The 22,247-nt window shown below is 41.0% G+C and overlaps 1 protein-coding gene across 1 annotated transcript in view; it reads left to right on the top strand.

Annotated features, from left to right (window-relative positions):
• Positions 1-22,247, top strand: part of DNAH6 (dynein axonemal heavy chain 6) — a 211,021-nt gene that overhangs the window by 97,612 nt on the left and 91,162 nt on the right. Inside the window, exons 39-46 of the mRNA XM_043981262.1 lie at positions 1,493-1,650; positions 3,097-3,228; positions 6,902-7,073; positions 8,734-8,880; positions 10,780-10,853; positions 11,520-11,674; positions 17,079-17,310; positions 19,987-20,139. Of these exons, the coding sequence (XP_043837197.1) occupies positions 1,493-1,650; positions 3,097-3,228; positions 6,902-7,073; positions 8,734-8,880; positions 10,780-10,853; positions 11,520-11,674; positions 17,079-17,310; positions 19,987-20,139 (1,223 nt within the window). The remainder of the gene's footprint in view (positions 1-1,492; positions 1,651-3,096; positions 3,229-6,901; positions 7,074-8,733; positions 8,881-10,779; positions 10,854-11,519; positions 11,675-17,078; positions 17,311-19,986; positions 20,140-22,247) is intronic.

The raw sequence follows: 22,247 nt of genomic DNA, 5'->3' as shown, positions 1-22,247 counted from the left end.
TTACCCTCCTTTATCCCCTAAATCTAAGAAGTCACCAAATCCTCACTATTCTTTTTTTTTTTTTTTGGTGAGGCAATTGGGGTTAAGTGACTTGCCCAGGGTCACACAGCTAGTAAGTGTTAAGTGTCTGAGGCTGGATTTGAACTCAGGTACTCCTGACTCCAGGGCCGGTGCTCTCTCTACTGTGCCACCTAGCTGCCCCACTATTCTTTATTAGAAAGGTATCTCATTCATAGAGTACCTTTTTTTCCTATGGCCACTACCCTAGTCCAGATCCTCATCACTTCATACTTTTATGGGATCAAGGGACTGGGACCACAGGGACTGCTCTGCCTAGAAATCTACATTTCCTGACTCTAAAAGCTCTCTCTTGTGTCCATTCTGTGCAGTTATGGCAAAGTCTTCTTAAGTACTATTTCCACCATGTTGGCCAGTTAAAAAAACATTCATGAAGCACCTACTATGTGCCAGGCCCTATGTTAAGTGCCAGGGATACAAAGAAAGGCAAAAAAAAACAGTGCTTGCCCTCAAGAAGCCCACAGTTTAATGGGGGAGATGACATGTAAACAACTATGGAAAAATAAGACAAATACAGGATAAAGGGGGGGCAGACCTCAGAGGGAAAGTACTAAGATTAAAGACAGAAAAAAGACAACAAAAATTCTTACATATCACTCCCCTCCTCAAGAACCCATGGTGTCTATGATTTACCATATCAAGTCAGAGCTTCTCTACCAGCTTTCAGGGCCTTTAATGATATAATCTCATAGTAGCATAGTGAACACTGAATAGTTTATCAATCTATCATCTCTGTCTATCTGTCTGTCTGTCTATCTATCTATCAATCAATCATCTTTATCTGTCATCTATATCTATCATTTATCTATAATCTATCAATATATCTATCAATCTCTCTATCACATATATGTATCTTTAATCTACCTTTCATTCATTTATCTACCTTTCATTCATTTATCTATATTTATATCTATCCTCTATCTTCCTATAATCTATAATCCGTATCTATATCTATATTTGCCATTTTTCCTTCATTCTTTCCTCCCTCCTTTCTTCCTTTTTTCTTTCTTCCTTTATTACTTATTTCCTTCCTCCATCTTTTCCTTCCTCTCTCCCTCCCTTCCTTTTTTCCTTTCTATCTTCCTTTCTCCCTTTCTTTGTTCTTTCCTACTTTCTCCTTTTCCATCATTCCTCTCTAGGATGATATACCAGGGAAAACCTAACATTTACTTCAAGGTCTTGACAGTATACAGCCTTCTGATCATAGGGAAAGACAGTAGGTCAACAGCCCAGAGGAGAATTTTCTCTCCTCTAACAATACTTTGGCAATTGCTTTCTTCAGTCTTAAGGGCATAGCACTAAAAATGTGACACCAGTTATCACTTGCAAAGGGTCCACTTCAGTAGAACCTTTAATTTGACCTTTTAATGCAAACCTGAAATTCTAACACACATCCATTTGTCTTGCTTTCCAGGAGCACCAGGTACCAAAAGAGTCGTAATTTTTGTGGACGACTTGAATATGCCCAAGTTGGATACCTATGGTTCTCAACCTCCTATTGAATTGCTTAGACAGTTTCTGGATTTTGGTGGATTTTATGACAGAGAGAAGCTCTTTTGGAAAGAAATACAGGTGATTTTAGGTTTTAAACCCTTTGGTGAATAATAAATAAGAATGTCTGTCATCTTAAGATGGGATGCAAGTTTCTTTCCAATTGTTTAACATGAGTCATTCAATATGGACTTGCTGAATAAATAGCCTCTTCTTATGTGGTGGGAGACTCATGAGTCCTTGACAGTATTAACCACAAGGAAACGCCAGGGGCAGCTAAGGTGGCACGGTGGATAGAACACCAGACCTGACATCAGGAAGACTTATCTTCCTGAGTTCAAATCTGGCCTCAGACACTTACTAGCTGTGTGACTGAGCACATCACTTAACCCTATTTGCCTCAGTTTCCTCATCTATAAAATGATGTGGAGAAGGAAATGGAAAACCACTCCAGTATCTCTGTCAAGAAAACTCCAAATGGGATCATAGCAACTCAGACATGACTGAAAAAATGACCCAACAACAACAAAAAATGTATGTGTGTTGTGTGTAACACAGTGATCTGAACATAGTAAGTCCTTAAGAAATGTTTTCTTCATTTATTCATGTTCTGTCAAGTCATAGGGAGTAGGTCTGTGTCTTGGATAGGAGACTGTCTTGGGAACCTTCCTAGGGGCTACTTTGCAGGATAACAGTAATCCTTTACCTTGAAAATTCATTCCCATCCCTTATTTCATACTTACAATAACCATGGGAGGGAGTTGGAACAAATCTTATTATCTCCATTTTACAAGTAAGAAAGGTGTGGTCCGCCTGCAAAATGGCAGCCTTGCCAATTCTAGAAACTTCATCTTGATATCCTTGGAGCAGGGCATCTTTTCTTATTGGTTGTATAAGAGGATCATAGTCATGAGTAGAGGCTGAGAAATGCTCCTTTTCATGAAAGAAGGCAGCAAACGAACCCTGAACTTGGGTCATTGAGAGTCTGAAGTAGATTTGATTTCCTGAAGAATTGGGAAGCAGCCAGCATAGACCCACTCAACTGCTATTCCAGTTTAATGGATAGAGACTGGACCTGATGTAGGGAACTCCAGAGTGAAGAAACTCTCTCTACCAAATAAAAGTCATGTTGTCCTCTGTAACTCAAGAGTGACCCAGAGCTCTGAAAAGTTAAGTGACATCCAGAGTCACTCAGCTGGACTTTTTCTAGATAAAAGACTTGAACCCAGCTCTTCCCAGTTTCCAGGATGCCTTTATATTTTGGCTAAGTACTTTAAAATGTATAAATTATTTTCATAAGTTATCAGCTATCCAATTAGCCAATTATAATAATGGATCATTCATTTTTCTAATGAATTAGGTACAGGCTTCTCCTTTCCTGTGTATTTTAAGTTCAATAAGAACAAATTCTTACTGGGTTTGTAAGATGAAAATTTGACCTGTAAATACTGTTTACTTCTAGAACTCTGGAGCCTAAATATAACAATTCATTTTTGTTTGATGTGAATTATTTTGCTTTCTTTCCAGGATGTAACAATTGCATCAGCATGTGCGCCTCCAGGAGGGGGTCGCAATCCTGTAACCCCTCGTTTCATTAGACACTTCAGCATGTTATGCCTCCCAACACCTTCCGAACATATTTTAAAGCAAATTTTTCAAGTGAGCATTAATTTGTTCAATTAATTGAGCTAGACTGATTAATTTCTCATTAATTCTTTTGATTTATTAGTTCTCTTAATGAATTTCTAATTAATTTATAAGAAAACAATGACCCGTGTTCTGTGTCATCTTACATTAACATCTCTAATTATGAGATAAGGATTGAGCCTGTGTTTTCATTGGAACTCCTCAGTGAGGAAATTCCCTACACCAATGCACTCAGCACCTCTGCCTCATAGAGTTGCATAGAGCACTGAGCAGATATATGTCAGAGATGCAACTTGAACCAAGGTCTTCCTTGTTTCAAGCCAGTTCCCTACTGCCACATGTAATGCAGATTTCACTCTTCCAAACCACTCACACTGGCATGCTGGGTTCCCCAGAGGGTAGCTGTCATTCCTCTCCCTTTAGGTCCTAGCTCATGAGCCCCCACTGGTGTGCTTTCCCCAGAATGATCAGCTGGTATCAATTAGTCAGACAGACTTTTAACTAGCTTTTAGCTAGGGTCATCTAAGGTAGTTTAGTAAGAAAAGCTGGTAAAATAAGATCTTCTTTAAAATGCTGTGATACAGGGGCAGTTAGGTGGTGCAGAGGATAAAGCACTGGCCCTGGAGTCATGAGGACCTGAGTTCAAATCTGGCCTCAGACACTTGACGCTTACTAGTTGTGTGACCCTGGGCAAGTCACTTAACCCCCATTGCCCTGCAAAAAAAAAAAAAAAAGTAATTGCCTGTCAGGGGTTCAGCTAGTTCCATTCTCCCTTGGATTACTATTGGAATGCTTGAGTTCTGAACTAGCATGCTATGGTATCTAAGACCAGGTCATGAACACGTTTCTTCAGCAAATCCCAACACATTTCATTCAATGACTAAAAGCGTTTTACTTTACCCATCACTTGGCTGACTAGATTTTTAGAACTTAGTTAAATGCCTTTAATTTATTGTTAATTCAGTCAAGATGACAAGGCCTTGTTCACACTTGGTTCCTACCTCTGATGGACTAATTCAGTCAAGAGGCCCAGAGCTTCTGATTGTTGACCCAGAGATAAGGAAACTAAAGCCAGAGAGGGAAGGACATTGGTCAAGGTCACATGGCTCATTTCAGAGCTGGGACTAAAGCCAACATCTTTTTTTAAAATTTATTTTATTTTTAATTTATGGAATAAAGTGAGCATTTCCATAACATAGTATAATAAAAATATCATTGCAGGCAGCTAGGTGGTGCAGTGGATAGGGCACCGGCCCTGGATTCAGGAGGACCTGAGTTCAAATCCTGCCTCAGACACTTGACACTTACTAGCTGTGTGACCCTGGACAAGTCACTTAACCCTCATTGCCCCACCAAAAAAAAAAAATCATTGCACATGAAACTACAAATCTATCATGTACGACTTGCTATTCCTTTCAAATATATACTAAAGTTATCATGTAAATTTTTTTCATTTTTTTTCTTCCCCCTAGAGATGGTTACCATTAGGGACAGGTATATGTGTGTGTATGTATATATACATATATATGTAAAATTATTCTATACATCTATTTATCAGTTCTTTCTCTGGATGCAGCTAATGTGTTTCTTCATATGTCCTTTATTTCTAATTTCTGTATTTATAATAGTTAAAATGCCTTAACATCTTCTTTCCCAGTCCAATGCTCTGTCCATTGTAGTTCACTGTCCCTTATTTTCTTTATACAAGACCAATCTTCTCCCTCACCAGGTGGAAACAAAGTGAATATTGGGGTGTTCAGGAATTTATTGGTTAACATGTATTTGTTAATGTATGTAATGTATGTAATGTTAATGTAACTCCATGTTAAGAGTCAAAAAAGAGCTTGAGAGATTGGTCGGAATATCAGGCTACGTATTTGCTTTCTATAAGAGTACTTTACTAAGCCCCGTAAGGGACATACAAAAAATCCAGAATAGTTTAAAGCTTTTTAAAGCTTATACCTGGCTCAAACCCATAAACCAATTGTTAAATTTTCCTTTCAACATTTACACATTGGAAATTGCCAAATGCTACAATCAAGGTTTGAATTATTCTTTGGTTGATCATCCAGACTCAAGAAAATTATGGGGAAAATATTAATAATGCAGATTAGACTTGAAGGTGTGTCCTGTCATACATTTTTTTTTAGAGAGCTGGTTGTTAAACATTTATCAGCACACCTTTGATATAAGGGTATGAATGATAAAATAAAGTGATTTCACCAACTGACCAACCTGAAATGCAAGGAGAGAGTACATTTTAGTACTCTTAGTTATTTTAAGCTGAGTTTTAAACTTAGTTATTTTAAACCTAGAATCTTATTCTGTCTTTAAAATTATTGTAATTCTTCCCTATAAATAAACACCAACTAACTACATAAACTAGTTAAAGTAAATTGGGATCTGTGATCTTCATAGAGCCATAGACAAAGAAACAAAAGACATGTTCACCACTTAAAATAAATTTCTAAAATCGCAAGCTTACTCCCACATAACACCCACAAATATACAGTTTGAACAAAAACTTCAGAACTTGAAAGGGAAAAAAATAAACCTTTATTTCCCACTTAGCTAGATGAAGACATACACCAAGTAGGCTTTTGTGAGCCAATACCAAGATAACAAGAAAGGATTATAGTAGAAATTTGGGAAAGCTTATCAGAAATATTTAAAAACTTTGAAGCCTTACATTTTATCCATATAGTTTAGTCCCCACAAGTATATGATAGGGTTTGAAGCAGTCCAGCTAAGACCAACATAGGCATGAGAGCCATTTTTAAAAATTCATTTTTTAGAAGCCTCATATTCCAGAGGCTTTAAATAACTATATCCCTTGCTTATTGCCCTAGTCCTATGCCTGTATCAGATAAGAAGAGAGAAGCTAATGCAGATTTTTTAAAAATAATATTTGGGGGTTTTTGTTTTGTTTTGTTTTTGGCAGGGCAATGAAGGTCAAGTGACTTGCCCAGGGTCACACAGCTAATAAATGTGATGAAATAATGGGATTTTGCATCTCGAATCTGCTCGGGCTGCTCCACATGTCAGTCTTATAATCAGTATGCTTTTAAAGCCAAAGCTTATGGAGGGCGTCCCCTAGCATATACACCTTTTGAGCACTTACAATCATCACTCTCCATGCAATACTCCCATTTTGCCAGTTAAAAAACTGGCAAAAATTTATAGATACAGTTAAGGTGACCACAATTTAGATTTTAAACATCACATAAGTGTCAAGTGTCTGAGATCACATTTGAACTCAGGTCCTCCTGAATCCAGGGCCAGTGCTTTATCCACTGCGCCACCTAGCTGTCCCCCAAATGCTGTTTTAATTAGAGAGAAAAAGCTGTTTGCTTTTGATTCTGGTTTGGATGTCTGTGTAAAAAGTTAAAAATTTAAAAGCATGGTAAGTTAATTCATCAGGGAGGAAACCCACCTGTGCTTAGTCATAGCTGGAAAGAGTAGCTGTGGGAAATGATGGTTGTACTCGAGTCTTCTCTTGAGAAATTGTTCTGGCACGGAAGGCTGATTTGTGTATACCTAAGTGTCACTAGCCCTGACTTCTTTATTCTTTGAGCAGAGGTCAGATTTTCTTTTGGTATTTAAGGGGAAATCAAATTTTGCCTCGCGAGCAAGTGAGAAATAAGTTGGGTTTCTTTCACTGGCTCCTCTTCGTTTCTGGTTTTAGGCCATCCTGAACGGTTTTTTATACGAGTTTGCTCCAGCTGTGAGGCAGTGTTCATCCAGTATCGTGGAAGCTGCTGTTGAGATTTATAACAGGATGAGCATCGATCTCCTCCCAACACCTGCAAAATCCCATTATGTGTTCAATTTGCGAGATTTATCCAAATGCGTGCAAGGTAACGTATCCCCACCTTCTGGGTCGGCAGAATACCTCATGGTATTTCATCTCAAGTTTTCAGGTTGCCACATGGTACAAGCAAGGTGAGTTTGTAAATGCACATTTGTAAGGTAGTATTCCTTTACCCTAAAAGGTCCTAGAGCAGGGTGCTTAACCTGGGGTCTTTGAGATGGGTTTTTTTGTTTTTGTTTTTTGTTTTTCGTGGCAATGAGGGTTAAGTGACTTGCCCAGGGTCACACAGCTAGTGTCAAGTGTCTGAGGCCAGATTTGAAGTCAGGTCCTCTTGAATCCAGTGCTGGTGCTTTATCCACTGTGCCACCTAGCTGCCCCCTATGAGGTGGGTTTTTTAAAATTAAAATTTGATGTTTTAAATGATTTAATTTGATTTTTTAATTCTCAAATTAAAATTGTTGCTATTCAGTCATTTCCGTTGTTTTCAGCTCTTCATGACCCCATTTGAGGTTTTCTTAGCAAAGATACTAGAATGATTTGCCATTCCCTTCTCTAGCTCCTTTTACAGAAAACTAAAGCAAACAGGGTTAAGTGACTTGACCAGGGTAACACAGCTAGTGTCTGCAGCCAAATTTGAACTCAGGAAGATGCGTCTTCCTGACTCCAGTCCTGGCATTCTATCTACTGTGCCACCCAGCTGCCCCAAATTTTAGTTAAATAATTTTTTTAAATTATATTTTGACAATATCAAATTGACATATCCAAAGAATCAATAGAATTCATTTCCTTTCTAATCCCATATATTTTATTTTAAGCACTTAAAAACATTCTTCTGAGAAGAGTCCATGGGCCAGATACTGCCCAAGGGGTCCAGGACACACACACACACATACACACACACCAGTTTAAGTGCCTCAAATAAAATCATAAGATTTTGGTAAATTTGGAATGGTAAAATTATTACACTGCCTAGCCTTGGCACAGCATTTTCTATACTGTTCTCCGCAAAACGGTCCTATAAAGTGACTAGTCAGAATATTGTTATCCCCATTTTAAAGATGAGAAATTTGAGATTTATGACAGTGGTTTTCTTAAGGTCACATAATACATATACAAGGCAGTCTTTCAATGCAGGTATCTACTGCCCTCCATCCCAGCATTCTTTCACCATGGAAGCCCCTAACCACAATCCCTTCTGGGACTTGTCAGTCTGGGAAATTGGGCAGCTAAGACATGCTCCTTGTACCAAGATGAACCAGAAATTTCTATTGCCTATCTCTTCTTCTTCTTCTTCTTCTTCTTCTTCTTCTTCTTCTTCCTCCTCCTCCTCCTCCTCCTCTTCTTTTTGGTGAGGCAATTGGGGTTAAGTGACTTGTTCAGGGTCACACAGCTAGTAAGTGTCAAGTGTCTGAGGTCAGATTTGAACTCAGGTCCTCCTGAATTCAGGGCCAATGCTTTATCCACTGCACCACCTACCTGCCCCTTGCCTATCTCTTCTATCTATTTTGTCTCTCCCTGGGAGTCTTCCCTCCTGTGGACCCTGGAACCCAGTGTTGTTCAGGAAATTTTGAATCCACAGGTAAAGAAACTGTTATAGGTAGGGGGAGGGAGAGAATTTGATACTAAAAAAAGTCTCTGTGCTTAAAAAAATAAATAAAACTAAAACTTTATGATGCAACCCTTTTTCACTGTTTTTTTTTAATTAGGTATCCTGCAATGTGATCCAACGATAGTCAGGGAGGAGATGCAGATATTTAGACTGTTTTGCCATGAATGTCAGAGAGTTTTCCATGACCGCCTGATCAATAATGAAGATAAGCAATACTTCCACTCCATGCTAGCAGAAATGGCCAGTAAGGTTATGCTTTTGTTTCGCTAATACTGTTATGAGGTGGAGAGATTTTTTTTTTCTGTTAATGTTTAGGTTACACTTAGATGATATGGTAAAACGTAAAAGCAATGTGAATAGTTCCTTGATGGGAACCTCTCTTCTCCTCCTTTGAGGTTCACACAATCCAGTTCTACTGATCAAAATCCAGGTAACTCTTGTCTACAGACCTGCAGGATAGTTCTCTTCCTTCCTCCATGAATTCGGTACTTGGCCCACAATCCTCTCCATCTCCCATCCTCATACTAGGGGACTTGACCATATATATTAATACACCTTCAAATGTTCTGACCTCCTAGTTCCTCAACTTTTTCTCGTTGCTCAATCATTTCAGTCATGTCCAACTCTTTGTGACCCCATTTGGGGTTTTCTTGGCAAAGGTACTGGAATGGTTTGTCATTACATCTTCAGCTCATTTTTCAGGTGAGGACACTGAGGCAAACAGTGTTAAGTGACTTGCCCAGGGTCACACAACTAGTCAGTGTCTGAGGCTGAATTATAACTCGGGTCTTCCTGACTCAAGGCCCAGCATCCTTATCCGCTGTGCCAACTAGCCACCTCAGTTCCTCAACTTACTTATTTCTTATAATTTAATCAGACACTTACTAGCTGTGTGACTCTGGGCAAGTCACTTAACCCTGTTTGCCTCCCCCAAAATAGCAGTAGGTAGGAGTATATAGTGCATAGACTGCTGGAAGTAGACTGAGGAAGTCAGAATCCCACCTCAGACCCTTGGTAGCGGTGTGGCCCTGAGCTAGTCATTAACTTCTCTCAGGTTCAGCATCTTCATCTGCAAAATGAGGGTAATAACAGCACCTATTTCTCAGGATTGTTGTGAGGATTAAACAAAACAATATTTGCAAAGTGCATTCACTTCCTCTACCACTGGCTAACATTTGTATCATGCTTTTAAGGTTTGCAAACCTTATTTACAAACCTTGTTTAATTTGAGCCTCACAACAACCCTGAAAAACAGGTGCTGCTGTTACTAAGTGTCTGTGGTGGGATTCTGACTTCCTGAATTTACTTCTAGCAATCTGTGAACTACACCCCTTCCTAAAACTATTTTTTTATTTAATTTTTTTTTTTTTTTAGTGAGGCAATGGGGGTTAAGCGACTTGCCCAGGGTCCCACAGCTAGTAAGTGTTAAGTGTCTGAGGCCGGATTTGAACTCAGGTCCTCCTGACTCCAGGGCCGGTGCTCTATCCACTGCGCCACCTAGCTGCCCCCTAAGACTATTTTTTAAGACAAGCAGGGTTAAGTGATTTGCCTAGAGTCACACAGTAGTAAGTATCTGAGGCTGCACTTGAATTCAGGTCCTCCTGATTCCAGGCCTGGTGTTCGACATACCTACTGCTATTCTACTAGCACATCTTGCACTAGTAGCATCAGTCTTTTGGGATTTGTCTGGGGGAACCTTTATTAAAGAACAAACAAAACACATCTGGGTTGGCATAATGAGGTGATTCTCTCTTTTAAGCTATGTGTTGGGCAGCTAGGTGGCGCTGCAGTGGATAGAGCACCGGCCCTGGAGTCAGGAGGACCTGAGTTCAAATCCAGCCTCAGACACTTAACACTTACTAACTGTGTGACCCTGGGCAAGTCACTTAACCCCAAGTGCCCTGCCAAAAAAAACCAAAAACAAACAAAGATATGTGTTGAACAACATGGCTTCTGAAGTCTGTTCCCTCTAGAATTCTGTCATCTTATAAATGGGTTCAGTGTTTTCTTTTTCCATAATTGATGCTCCTAACTGAAATAAGTGTTAAAATACTGACATTATTTTATCCAAGTTAGTCGTTTTTGTAATATACATAATGATATTTTATGTAACTAAATTATATCTGGTTTTGAATGTTTATAGGTAAACATTTTGCCATTCCAATTGATCCAGAATATTTTATCCAAAAACCGGTCATATTTGGAGATTTTATAAAGGCAAGTATGTGATACTGGCATCACTGAGGTTCGCAGAGTTACAAAATACACTTTTTGCTTCCTCAGTTGGGTTTTCTCCTCAACTTCAAGCATGAGACTTCTAGGATTAAAAGTTAAAAAAATCGAAAAGACAGCTGGGGTCCTACTCAGATCTCTTTCTTCTCTATGTTTGAAACTTCCCTATATCTGTAACATTTTCTAATTTGTGTCAGAGCTTTTGTGCAGATGCTATCTGCCCTACTAGATGGTGTCTTAAGAATAAAATTCAATATCCTTTGTTGTATCACTAGCTTCTAGTTTAGTGCCCTGCATTTAATCAAAGTTTATTACATCATAAGCACTTGAGTCCCAAGTCTCCCGGCTATAATAGCATGAAAATTAATTTTTTAACATAGTCAGATGATTAAATGGCTATGTGTGTATATGCCTATGTGTATCTATATATATGTGTGTGTGTGTATGAATATACATTTGTATGTGGGCACACATGTATGTATCTAGACACATGTGTACGCATGTATGTATATGTGTGTGCATTTAAATGTGTGTAAATATATATTCTATAGCTCAGATTCTTGTGAAATCACTTCCAATCACCTATACATACTTGCTTTTCTGTGCTTAGCTGTTCTCAGTGACTCTTTCCCCCTAATTATTTGGACACAGATTGGTATTGATAAAGCTGACCGCCTCTATGAAGACTTGGTGGACATGAACAAGATAGCTTCCGTTTTACAGGACTACCTTGACGATTACAACATAATGACCTCTAAAGAAGTAAAGCTGGTGTTCTTCCAGGACGCCATTGAGCACGTGTCAAGGTACAATAAGGCCACGTTGCACCGGCCATTTTTTTTTGTGTCCTACAAGTATCAGAGACGGTTCATTGGAACAGATTAATTGCTAAGTGCTGTGATTACAAGTCATCTCATTGTTGTTGTTGTTGGGATTTTTTTATTTGTTTGTTTGGGGTTTTTTGGTGAGGCAGTTGGGGTTAAGTGACTTTCCCAGGGTCACACAGCTAGTAAGTGTTAAGTGTCTGAGGCCGGATTTGAACTCAGGTCCTCCTGACTCCAGGGCCGGTGCTCTATCCACTGTGCCACCTAGCTGCCCCTCAACTTGTTTTTTATTATTTCAGGGATTTGCTACTAGTTGCTTCATTGAGGTGTAAAAGAGAAGATGATTTCTCAGAAACCCTTTCCATAGATCCCAAGGTTGAAGTTTTAGTGTATGTCCCTGATGACTGACAACCATGTAAAAACCACCTTCCTCGCTGAGGGCAGGGGGGCTCGTCACAATAAGATCAGCCAAGAGGGGATGAATTATTTGTTTTGTGTTTATCACAGTGATGAAACACATAAAAGTTTAGAAACATTAACGCTATTTTTTTCTGATTCTAGTAGAATCTAAAATCTTAGAGATGAGGGGGCCCTCAAACCAATAGATAAACATTTTATTAAGCATGTGGCAGGCACTGTACTGAGTGCTAAGGATACAAAGAGAGGCAAAAGACAGAGCCTGCCTTCCTTATAGTGTAATGGAACAAATGAATGAAAAAGCATTTTTGGAGTGAGTACTGAGAGTGAAGCATTGCTACAAGTATGGGGGATACAGATAGAAAATCAAGGCAGACCCCTCTCGAGGTGCTCACATTATAAGAGGGAGCAGAGATACCTAGAGGGGGTTTCAACAACTAGTCGAATGGAAAAGCCCAGTGGTCTTTAAGGTACAGCATCAAAGCAGATGGCCACACACTCGCAAAAATATCATTTCCCTTGATGAACCCGTATCTGTCTCTGGTGTTGAACCATCTGAAAGTGCCAACAACCCTGGAGCTTCTTTGTGGGGGCCATCTGTAGCTGTGGCTTTAGAGGAAGCATGGTGTACAACGCGGGCAGAGTCGAGTGGTCAGCTCACATCTCCACAAGGGTTGCTCCCCTGAACATCATCTGTGGAAGCCTGGATGGGCAGCAGAGTTGGTATTTGAGGGGAAGACAGATGGCACTGCCAGTCCCAGGGCTCTTGGCCAGGCCTGCTCTTTGGAGGTAGGAGGCCAGTTCTTGAGGTTGTTGGTAACAGGGATGGCAGACCCCTTTTCTACTGGTCTACTCTACTCATTGATGGTTTAGAGTCAAGAGACCTGGGTTTGAATCTGAGCTCCTCTTGAACACTTCCAGTGACAGGGAACTCACTACCCTACAAGGCTGTTCATTTCCTCGTCTGAATCCTCAGAACCAGAATCTTCCTGCCTAGAATTTCCACCCCATGGCCACAGCTCTGTGCATTAATTCTGATCTCTCTTTTTTTTAATAATTTTTTTATCTGATCTCTCTTTCAATGACATCCTTTCAGAGAGGTGAACAGTTCTCCTGGTCCTATAATTCTCTCCCTTTAACTCATCATTCCATTTCCCTTGAGCTTTCTTCATGTTGCATAGTCTCCTTGGCGAGGCCCAGTTCATTCGATCCTTCTCAGAAGGTGATGCCCAGATGTCTTCCTCTTAATTTCTTCCCATCTAGCAGTACGTCCTGGAGGTCAGGAAATGGCAGAAAGAAGGGGCCTGGATGTGGAGAGCCTGATAATGGCCAAAACTCTGCCAGTGTCCCTCCAGTGCCCCTTATCCCAGCGAATCAGGGACAGAAGACAGAATGACCAGTATTGGAGAGATCGACAAGGGATAGTATCCTCTACAAAGCAAAGCCAGCCTTTCCTTTTTCAATGTATTTTGTATAAAGCACATTTAGATAGCCTTGCAACAGGAATTGCTTCATATTTTGTCACCCCATTCATTTGTTCTAGAAGCAGCATGATGTCATGATTAAGGCATGGAACTTGGAATCAAGAAGATCTGGGTTCAAATCTTACTTCGGAAACTTATTAGCTGTGTGAACCTTTCTGTGCCTCCATTTCCTCATCAGTTTAAGAAGCTAGGGCCTAGGCCACTGAGAGGTTGGACTGCTTGTACAGTGTCATACCACCAGTAGGTGTCAGAGGCAGTATTTGAACCCAAGCATTCCTGACTCCAAGGCCAGATCTATCCACTTCTAAATTCTGTCACTCTCTAATGTCAGTAAGACAATGAATGAGTTGAGCATTTAAGCACCTACTATGTGCAAAGCATTAGACTCATCCTCCAAGGTCCCTTCCAACTCTGAGTCTGTGATCCTATGAAGGTTATCCAAGGGTATCATATTTATTGTCCCATTTGAGACTCAGCACAGCTCTGTGATGGAGGGACCACATATATTATTCGGAATGGGGATGAGGACTTGACCCCTAATTTAATTGGTTCAGGAAATCCCAGACTTTCAAAGTTGTCTAGAGCACTTCAAAGCTAAATGACTCATCCATCACATGTGAGAGGTGAGATCTGAACCCAGATCATCCTCCCTAAGACCAGCTCTTCATCCACTACATCCTGACACCTAATCCCTCATTTTACAGATGAGGAAACTGAGATTATCCCACCTTCCTTCCCATTTAAACATCTCCTTGTAGGTCCCTTTTGTGGAATTTCCCTCATGCAATACATCCTTGGTTATCTGCTGCAATATCACATCTACTATATCTTTCCATTACCCTTTGGGTCACCCACAATTGTATTTCTTCTGAAAATCAGAGCATTCATTCCATGATTCGCAGGGATCATGGGTACAATATTGCTGTTCATTCCCCACCCCACCTTTTTGTGGAGGTTGGAGGCTGAGTATGGGACCTTGCTCATATTTTCACACATTCCCGATATATAGATCAGTTTGGCTAATTTTTTCTCTTCTTTTTCTTTATTTTTGTCTTTAAAATAATTTTTTGTTATATAGGGTATTGGTATATGTATTATATGTACTTTTATATGGGGTAAAATGTTATTTGTTATATGGGGTAGTTCTCTGAGAAGATAGGGAGAAAGGATACTGGGGGAAGTGTTAGCAATATGAAAAACCGCAAAGGACATCAATAAAATTATTTTTGAAATTTTTAAAAGGATATTGTTATTAAAAAATAATGACTTTCGGGGGCAGCTAGGTGGCTCAGTGGATAAAGCACTGGCCTTGGATTCAGGAGGACCTGATTTCAAATCCAGCCTCAGACACTTAACAATTACTAGCTGGTGACCCTGGGCAAGTCACTTAACCCCAATTGCCTCACCAAAAAATAATAATAATAATAATGACTTTCACGACAGAGGGGAAGTTTGGATCATGGAAAGGACTATGTAGTTTCCCATATGTAATCTCTTTCACATACTCAATTCAGTTCCAATTTCATTTTATAGAAGGGGTGGGGTGGTGGAAAGCCTATTTGGGCATTGTCAGGACTGAAGATAGAGATTTGTGAGTTATCAATATAGAACTAGAAGTTAAGGAAATGTAGAGAAAAAGAATAGGAGTGAATTTTGAGGAAGATCATTCTTCAGGGGTTAGGAGTTCAGCTGAGTTCAAATCCAGCCTATTAGCTGTGTGACACTGGGCAAGTCACTTCACCCTGTTTACCTCAGTTTCCTCATCTGTAAAATGAGCCAGAGAAGGAAATGGCAAACTGCTCCAGGATCTTTGCCAAGAAAACTCCAAAGGGGTTCAGGAAGAGTTGGGCAAGACTGAAATGACTGAACAATAACAGCAAGCACCTTTTTTATGTGAAAGGAAAATAGCCACTGTATTGGCCAGATGACAATTCAAGATACTTGCAGTATATGAGAGTCGATGAAAGAACCCATGTGAAGGTCCTTAGAAACTAAACTTTCAACTTCTTGAGAACAGACACCTGTTTGGGTTTTTCTTTATTTTTGGATTTTTTTTTTTTGGCCTTTCTTTGTGTACCCAGCTCTGGCATATACTCGGTGTTTAATTAATGCTTGTTAGTCGCTATCTAAATGAGATGTATTGTTTATTAAAATCTATAATTAACATTTTTCTGGTCCAGACCAGTGATTTCATCAGGCAACTGTTCTGCAACTTAGAGTCTTAGGAAGTTGCCTAGGCCAGGGCTTCTTAAGAAATTTTTACATGACCCCAATTATATAGCTATATTAAACAGTTGTACATAACCTTTTACTGTTGCCAAATTTTTCATGACCCCCACATTCAGTTACATGACTCCACACGGGGTCCTGACCCGCAGTTTAAGAAGCTAGGGCCTAGGCCACTGAGAGTCTGGATTACTTGTGCAGTGTCATACTACCAGTAGGGGTCAGAGGTAGTACTTGAACCCAAGCATTCCTGACTCCAAGGCCAGATCTATCTACTTCCTAATGCTGCCACTCTCTAAAGAACATAATGTACACTACAAATAGCCTGTAACAGAACTGATAACAATTCACCGGGATTAATGCAAATAATACTAATACACATCTCTCAGCTCCAGGCTTTGCTGAATTAAATTAGAACTAAGATGATTAAGATAATTAGAGAATTGAATTATCTAAGCATAAATGTGAGCGGGATTTAAGCAGATGGAGCCGAAGGAGGGGGGAGGTAATTCCAGCTGTGGAGACACATTTGGGCTTGACATCCTGGAGGATTTCTTGGATGACTGGACTCTCCCAAAGCAGAAGGGGCAGCCTAGAGGACTAATAGATTCCCTCACCTTAGAGACCTTCCAGCAAGACCATTCTGTGCCCCGGGAGCATTATGGGAGGCAAAGAGGTGACCTCAAGAGCAATCATGCCAAACTCTAGAGGAGGGAGGAGGCCCAGTGGCCATCAGTGGGGGTCAGCTAGGAAAAGAGACCTTAAGGCCCAATTGGGAAGGGTCTTATTAGGATGTCATCATTACTGTAGTTTGACATAGGTAAAAGGGTTGAGCCACCTGTGCATTGGGGGTGGAGATAGTATAGGATGGGGGCTACAGAAAGGAGAGGGCCATCAGGCTACCGGTCTAGGAAGGGCAGACCAGGAGTAACAAGGACACCACTATGGGGAGCTAGGTCGAAGGAGGAGGAAGAAGTAAGAAGGGCTCCAGACTATGAGTCAGAAGACCTAGATTCTGATGCCGGCTTTGCTTGCTAATGAAGCTGAAGGGATTCCCCTACTGCCCTGGAGCCAGGGGCTTCCTGGCTAAAATGAGGGGTCAGGCCAGGCAGGCTTTCAAGTCTCTTTGGGCTCAGACATTCAGCAAAGAAGCCTGGCAGCAAATGTACTCTGGAAATGGCCAAGACCGAGCCTCAGAGCTCGTGGCTTTGTAGCCCTCAAAGTGAGAATAATCACACGTTCTCCTTCTCTTCACGCAGGATTGCTCGCATGATTCGCCAGGAAAGGGGAAACGCTCTGCTCGTCGGTGTAGGCGGGACAGGAAAACAGTCTCTGACCAGGCTTGCCTCTCACATCTGTGGCTACAAGTGTTTTCAGATAGAGCTCAGTCGAGGCTATAACTATGACACTTTCCACGATGACCTCAGGAAGCTCTATAAGATGGCAGGCGTGGAAGACAAAGACATGGTTTTCCTTTTCACTGACACTCAGGTGAGTTTAAATAGCTTGAGTACGAGTCACAGTTCAGGAATGTCAACTAACACGTTTTTTATGGAGACCTCCTTAGCTACTGTGATATGGTGGCTAGAGAGCAGGCCTCAAAACCAAGCCTACGGGATTCCAGTCCGCTTCTGAAATATGCTGGCTATATGACCCTGGACAAATCACTTAATGTCTCTCAGGGCTCTATAAAAAAACTTATACAGGGGGCAGCTAGGTGGTGCAGTGGATAAAGCACCTGCCCTGGATTGAGGAAGACCTGAGTTCAAATCTCACCTCAGACACTTGACACTTACTAGCTGTGTGACCCTGGGCAAATCACTTAACCCTCATTGCCCCACCAAAAACGAAAAACCCAAAACAATAAAATTGTAAAAAAACCTTAAACAGAAGAGGCTGACCTAGAATTGGAAAAAGGGCTTTGCTCACCTGGAAGTTCTCTGTACCAGTGATATGCCAATCTAGGCCCTCTGTTCTACCATGAGCATAGGTCAGAATCATTTCTTTGCTCTGAAGTATTTTACACAGTGGTGAATAGCTAATAATGAGAACTAGCATTCACATAGCATTTTAAGGTTTACAAAGTACTTTATAAATATTACCTCAATTGATCCTCATAATAACTGTGGAGGGGGGTGGGGACTATTATTATCCACTTTTTATAGATAAGGAAACTGAGGCAAATATAATGGTCAAATGATTTGCCAAAAGTCATTTGCTAGTAAGTGGCTAAAGCTGGATCTGAACTCAAGTCTTCTGACTCCAGATATCCACTGCACCTTATTATAAATTAGGTTTTCAATAATAAATTGATATCATTTTGGTTAGTTGTATTGTCCCCTTAAAAGCCTATGTAATGATGAGTGGGGAGTCCATCAGAGTTGAACATTGCAATTACTTTCAGGTTTTTGTCAATATATTGATTATTCCTCTTTTTTTCCTTTTTTCTTTTTTTAAAAAATTCTTTATTATATGGGATGACTCTCTGGAATAAGGAAGGGGAAAGATACCAGGGAAAACTTAGGTGATGTAAACAGAGACCAGATTTTTTTTTTTTTTTTTAGTGAGGCAATTGGGGTTGTGACTTGCCCAGGGTCACACAGCTAGTAGGTGTTAAGTGTCTGAGGCCGGATTTGAACTCAGGTCCTCCTGACTCCAGGGCCGGTGCTCTATCCACTGTGCCACCTAGCTGCCCTCTTTTTTTTTTCAGATTTTTTTAAAAATAGAAAGTTAATGTAATGGAGGAGCTAAGCAAGGAGCAAATAATCCTTTGTGACGGGGAAGGCAAAGATTGGACAGCCATGTCTATGAAAAAATCATCTCTGAAAATGGGGGCTCCTCATAAGCATGAGGAAGAAACCTCTCAGCAAACTCTCTAGGCCAACTTGTACCTATGACATGGGACCTGCCTGAGGGGAAGGACCAAAAAAAAATGTTTGTGGTTTAAAGGAAAAGTCAAATAATAACAGTCGACAGATTGTGCTTTAAGGCCCACAAAGTGCTTTTTCTGCAAACAGATGTGGCAAGAATTACTATCTCCATTATTTTCCTCTTCCATAGTCACACAGCATGTTAGTGTCATAGGCAGGATTTGAACCCAGACCTTCCCTGATTCCACATCCAGTGTTCTTGCTCTGCAGTGTAGACATGAAGATAAACATTAGCTTTGTGCTTCTTTATAATCTCACTGCTTCCACTCTACTCCAGGCCTTCACTACCTCTCACACGGTTTTATCTTGGCAGCCTCCTCACTGATCTACTGACCTCTATTCTCGCACCCTCATTTCTTCTTCAGACCACTGACCATCTTTCTCATACACAACTCTGATCATGTCGCCCCTTAGATCAAAATGCTTCGGTGGTTTCCCATTGCCTTCTGAATAAAGTCTCCTCTCCTTAGTCTGGCATTCCAAGCCTTGCCCAATCTGGCACTGCCCCCCCCACCTCCAGCTGTATCTCATACTAGTTCTCTATCTCTAGAGACCCCCTGCCCCACCGCAAAACTGTTCCTGAAACTAGACCATTTGCTGCCCCATGAATGTCCCCAAAGGTGGGGACCTTTGGGCCTTGGTCTACACCACTTTCAATGACTAGGATGTCTCCTCTGCCACCCCGACCCTCTGAATCTCCATCTCTGTCTTTCAGTCCTTACCTATCCTTATGCCACCTTCTGGAAGCCTTCCCTGATTCCCCTCAATCAGAGAAGAGCTTTATCTCCACAACTTTCCCATAGTACTTTGCTAGTGGAAAGTACAGTGGACCCTGGGTCAGAAGACCCAGGGGTTGGGGGGCGGGGTTTAATCTCAGCTCTAACAGTTACTAGCTGTGTGACCATATACAAGCCACCCAACTCCTCTGAGCCTCAGTTTCCCCAGCTGTAAAGTAGGGCTAATAATGCTTGCCTTGGTGTGAGAAAAGTTCTTTGACAAAACCACTGTGCCAGGAAAGTATGAGCCATTATTGGTAGCACGTTTTATTTTGTGTCCTAGTTATAAATGTCTACGTGTGTCGACTCTGCTACTGGACTATAAGCTCCCCAAGGATGGGAGTTACATCTTGTTTACGTTGGCCTCTTCTGCAGACGTCTGTGATGATGGGTCAATAGCCTATGGTCACGGCAGCAAATTTACGTGTTAATCAAATGATTCCCACCATTCTGCTACACAGATCGTTGTGGAAGAGTTCCTGGAAGACATCAACAATATTCTGAACTCAGGGGAAGTGCCAAACCTATTTGAAAAAGATGAGCTGGAGTATGTCATGGCGGCCACAAGGCCGAAGGCGAAGGAAGCAGGAATTGCAGAGGGCAACAGAGATGAGGTAGGGAAGAAGATGGTGGTGGTGGTGGTGACGATGAAAGCCAACCTCTCTCCATAGCTGTGTAAGGTTTGCAAAACACTTTACCCATGTTGACTCTATTGTTGTTGAGGTTGTTGTTGAGTTGTTTCAGTCATGTCTGATTCCTCATGACGCCTTGTGGGGTTTTCTTGGCAAAGATACTGGACTGGTTCTCCATTTCCTTCTCCAACTTTTTAGTAGGTGCTTCATAAATATGTGTTCCCTTCCCCTCCTACCTGTTTTGTTAGCCAGACTAAAATGTTCACATTTTCTTCAGCCTATCATCATATGACAACTCAGAATAAAAATCTGGGCTTTAATTTAGAAACAAAACCCAATATACATATTACATTTGCCACATTGGCATGCTGTGCAATTTGCAAATGGTGCAAAGCAAGGAAGGCCTGATGACCACCCGAAGGATATACTGGAGGGAGGATTCTTGTTCAGTCCCTCCCTTCTCGGCAGGTGTGAGAACACAATTCTTCATAGCGTCACATGCACTAGGAGTTTGGAAAACACCACACAGATCATCTAATGATAGGAGCTTCTTAACTGGGCTCTGTGACCGTGGCTTTTTAAAAAAAGATATTAATAATTATATTTCACTTAATAACTGCATTTAATAATCAATTTATTTTCTTTATAATCCTATGTATTTTATGCTATGCATTTAAAAACAGCATTATGAGAAAGAGTAGGGGGCAGCTAGGTGGCACAGTGGATAAAGCACCAGCCCTGGATTCAGGAGGACCTGAGTTCAAATCCAGCTTCAGCCACTTAACACTTACTAGCTATGTGATCCTGGGCAAGTCACTTAACCCTCATTGCCCCACAAAAAGAGAGAGAGAGAGAGAGAGAGAGAGAGAGAGAGAGAGAGAGAGAGAGAGAAAGGGTCTACAGGTTTCACTGGACTGTTCAAGGGGCCATAACACAAAGAGAATTGTGACACCCTAACTTCTAGTTCAGCCTCCCTCAGAGCCCCCCATGATTCACATTCTCAACTCTCTCGATTTCGTGGAATCTTGTCCTAAAGATATTGTAGGGGCCCCTAGGTGGTGCAGTGGATAAAGCACTGGCCCTGGATTCAGGACAACCTGAGTTCAAATCTAACCTCAGACACTTGACACTTACTAGCTGTGTGACCCTAAGCAAGTCACCTAACCCTCATTGCCCTGCAAAAGAAAAAAAAAGACATTGTGGAAAAGGCAAATAGCTTAGTCAACAAATCATAAACAGCGGAGAATCAGTGCCCCATAGGAAGGAAGCAGATGAGAAAAGCTACTTAGAACACATGATGCCTGGAGAAAGAAGTGAGAGCAAGCTGTTCTGTTCATCTGGGGACGGCCTTAGTTGAAGAAACAAACTAAAAAAACTGAAAAGAAGTTTTTAAAAACCAACATGGAGGATTTTGACCAGCAAAAAAAAAATCTATTTTTCTGCTGACTAGAGAGATTTAACTTAAAAAGAAGTTATAATAAGTTCTTAAAGTTGGGTAAGGACATTTGGGGGCTGCATCATTTTCTTTCTTTTTTTTGTGGTGGGGCAGTGAGGGTTAAGTGACTTGCCCAGGGTCACACAGCTAGTAAGCATCAAGTGTCTGAGGCCGGATTTGAACTCAGGTCTTCCTAAATCCAGGGCCGGTGCTTTATCCACTATGCCACCTACCTGCCCCGGCTGCATCATTTTCCAGGAAGCTTTTCCCATTTCCTGTGTTTTTCTTGTTCTCCCTATACTCCCCAAGGGATGCATGCTCTCTCCCTCCTTAAACACCCTTGTGTTTAAACACAATAAAACACTTGTGTATATGTTGTAGAACCACATTACAATGTAACCTCCTTAGGGGCGGGGACTGTTTGAGTGGGGTGGGGGGGAGGGGAGGTTGTATGCCCAGAAACTAGTTCAGACAATAGAGCATATAGTAAGTAATTAATAAATGCATAACCTGGCATCAGAGAGGCCTGTGACACTCATTACCTGTGTGACTTACAGTCAAATATGTGTAAACTGATGATAGATACTTACAGGGTTTTAAGTGAGCTTAGGAAAGAATGTATGTAAAATACAAGAGATATAAGCCAACTCATACA

This window comes from Dromiciops gliroides, chromosome 2 (genome assembly GCF_019393635.1).
Source record: "Dromiciops gliroides isolate mDroGli1 chromosome 2, mDroGli1.pri, whole genome shotgun sequence".
Lineage (NCBI taxonomy): Eukaryota > Metazoa > Chordata > Mammalia > Microbiotheria > Microbiotheriidae > Dromiciops > Dromiciops gliroides.
This window is presented reverse-complemented; position numbering and strand designations above follow the sequence as displayed.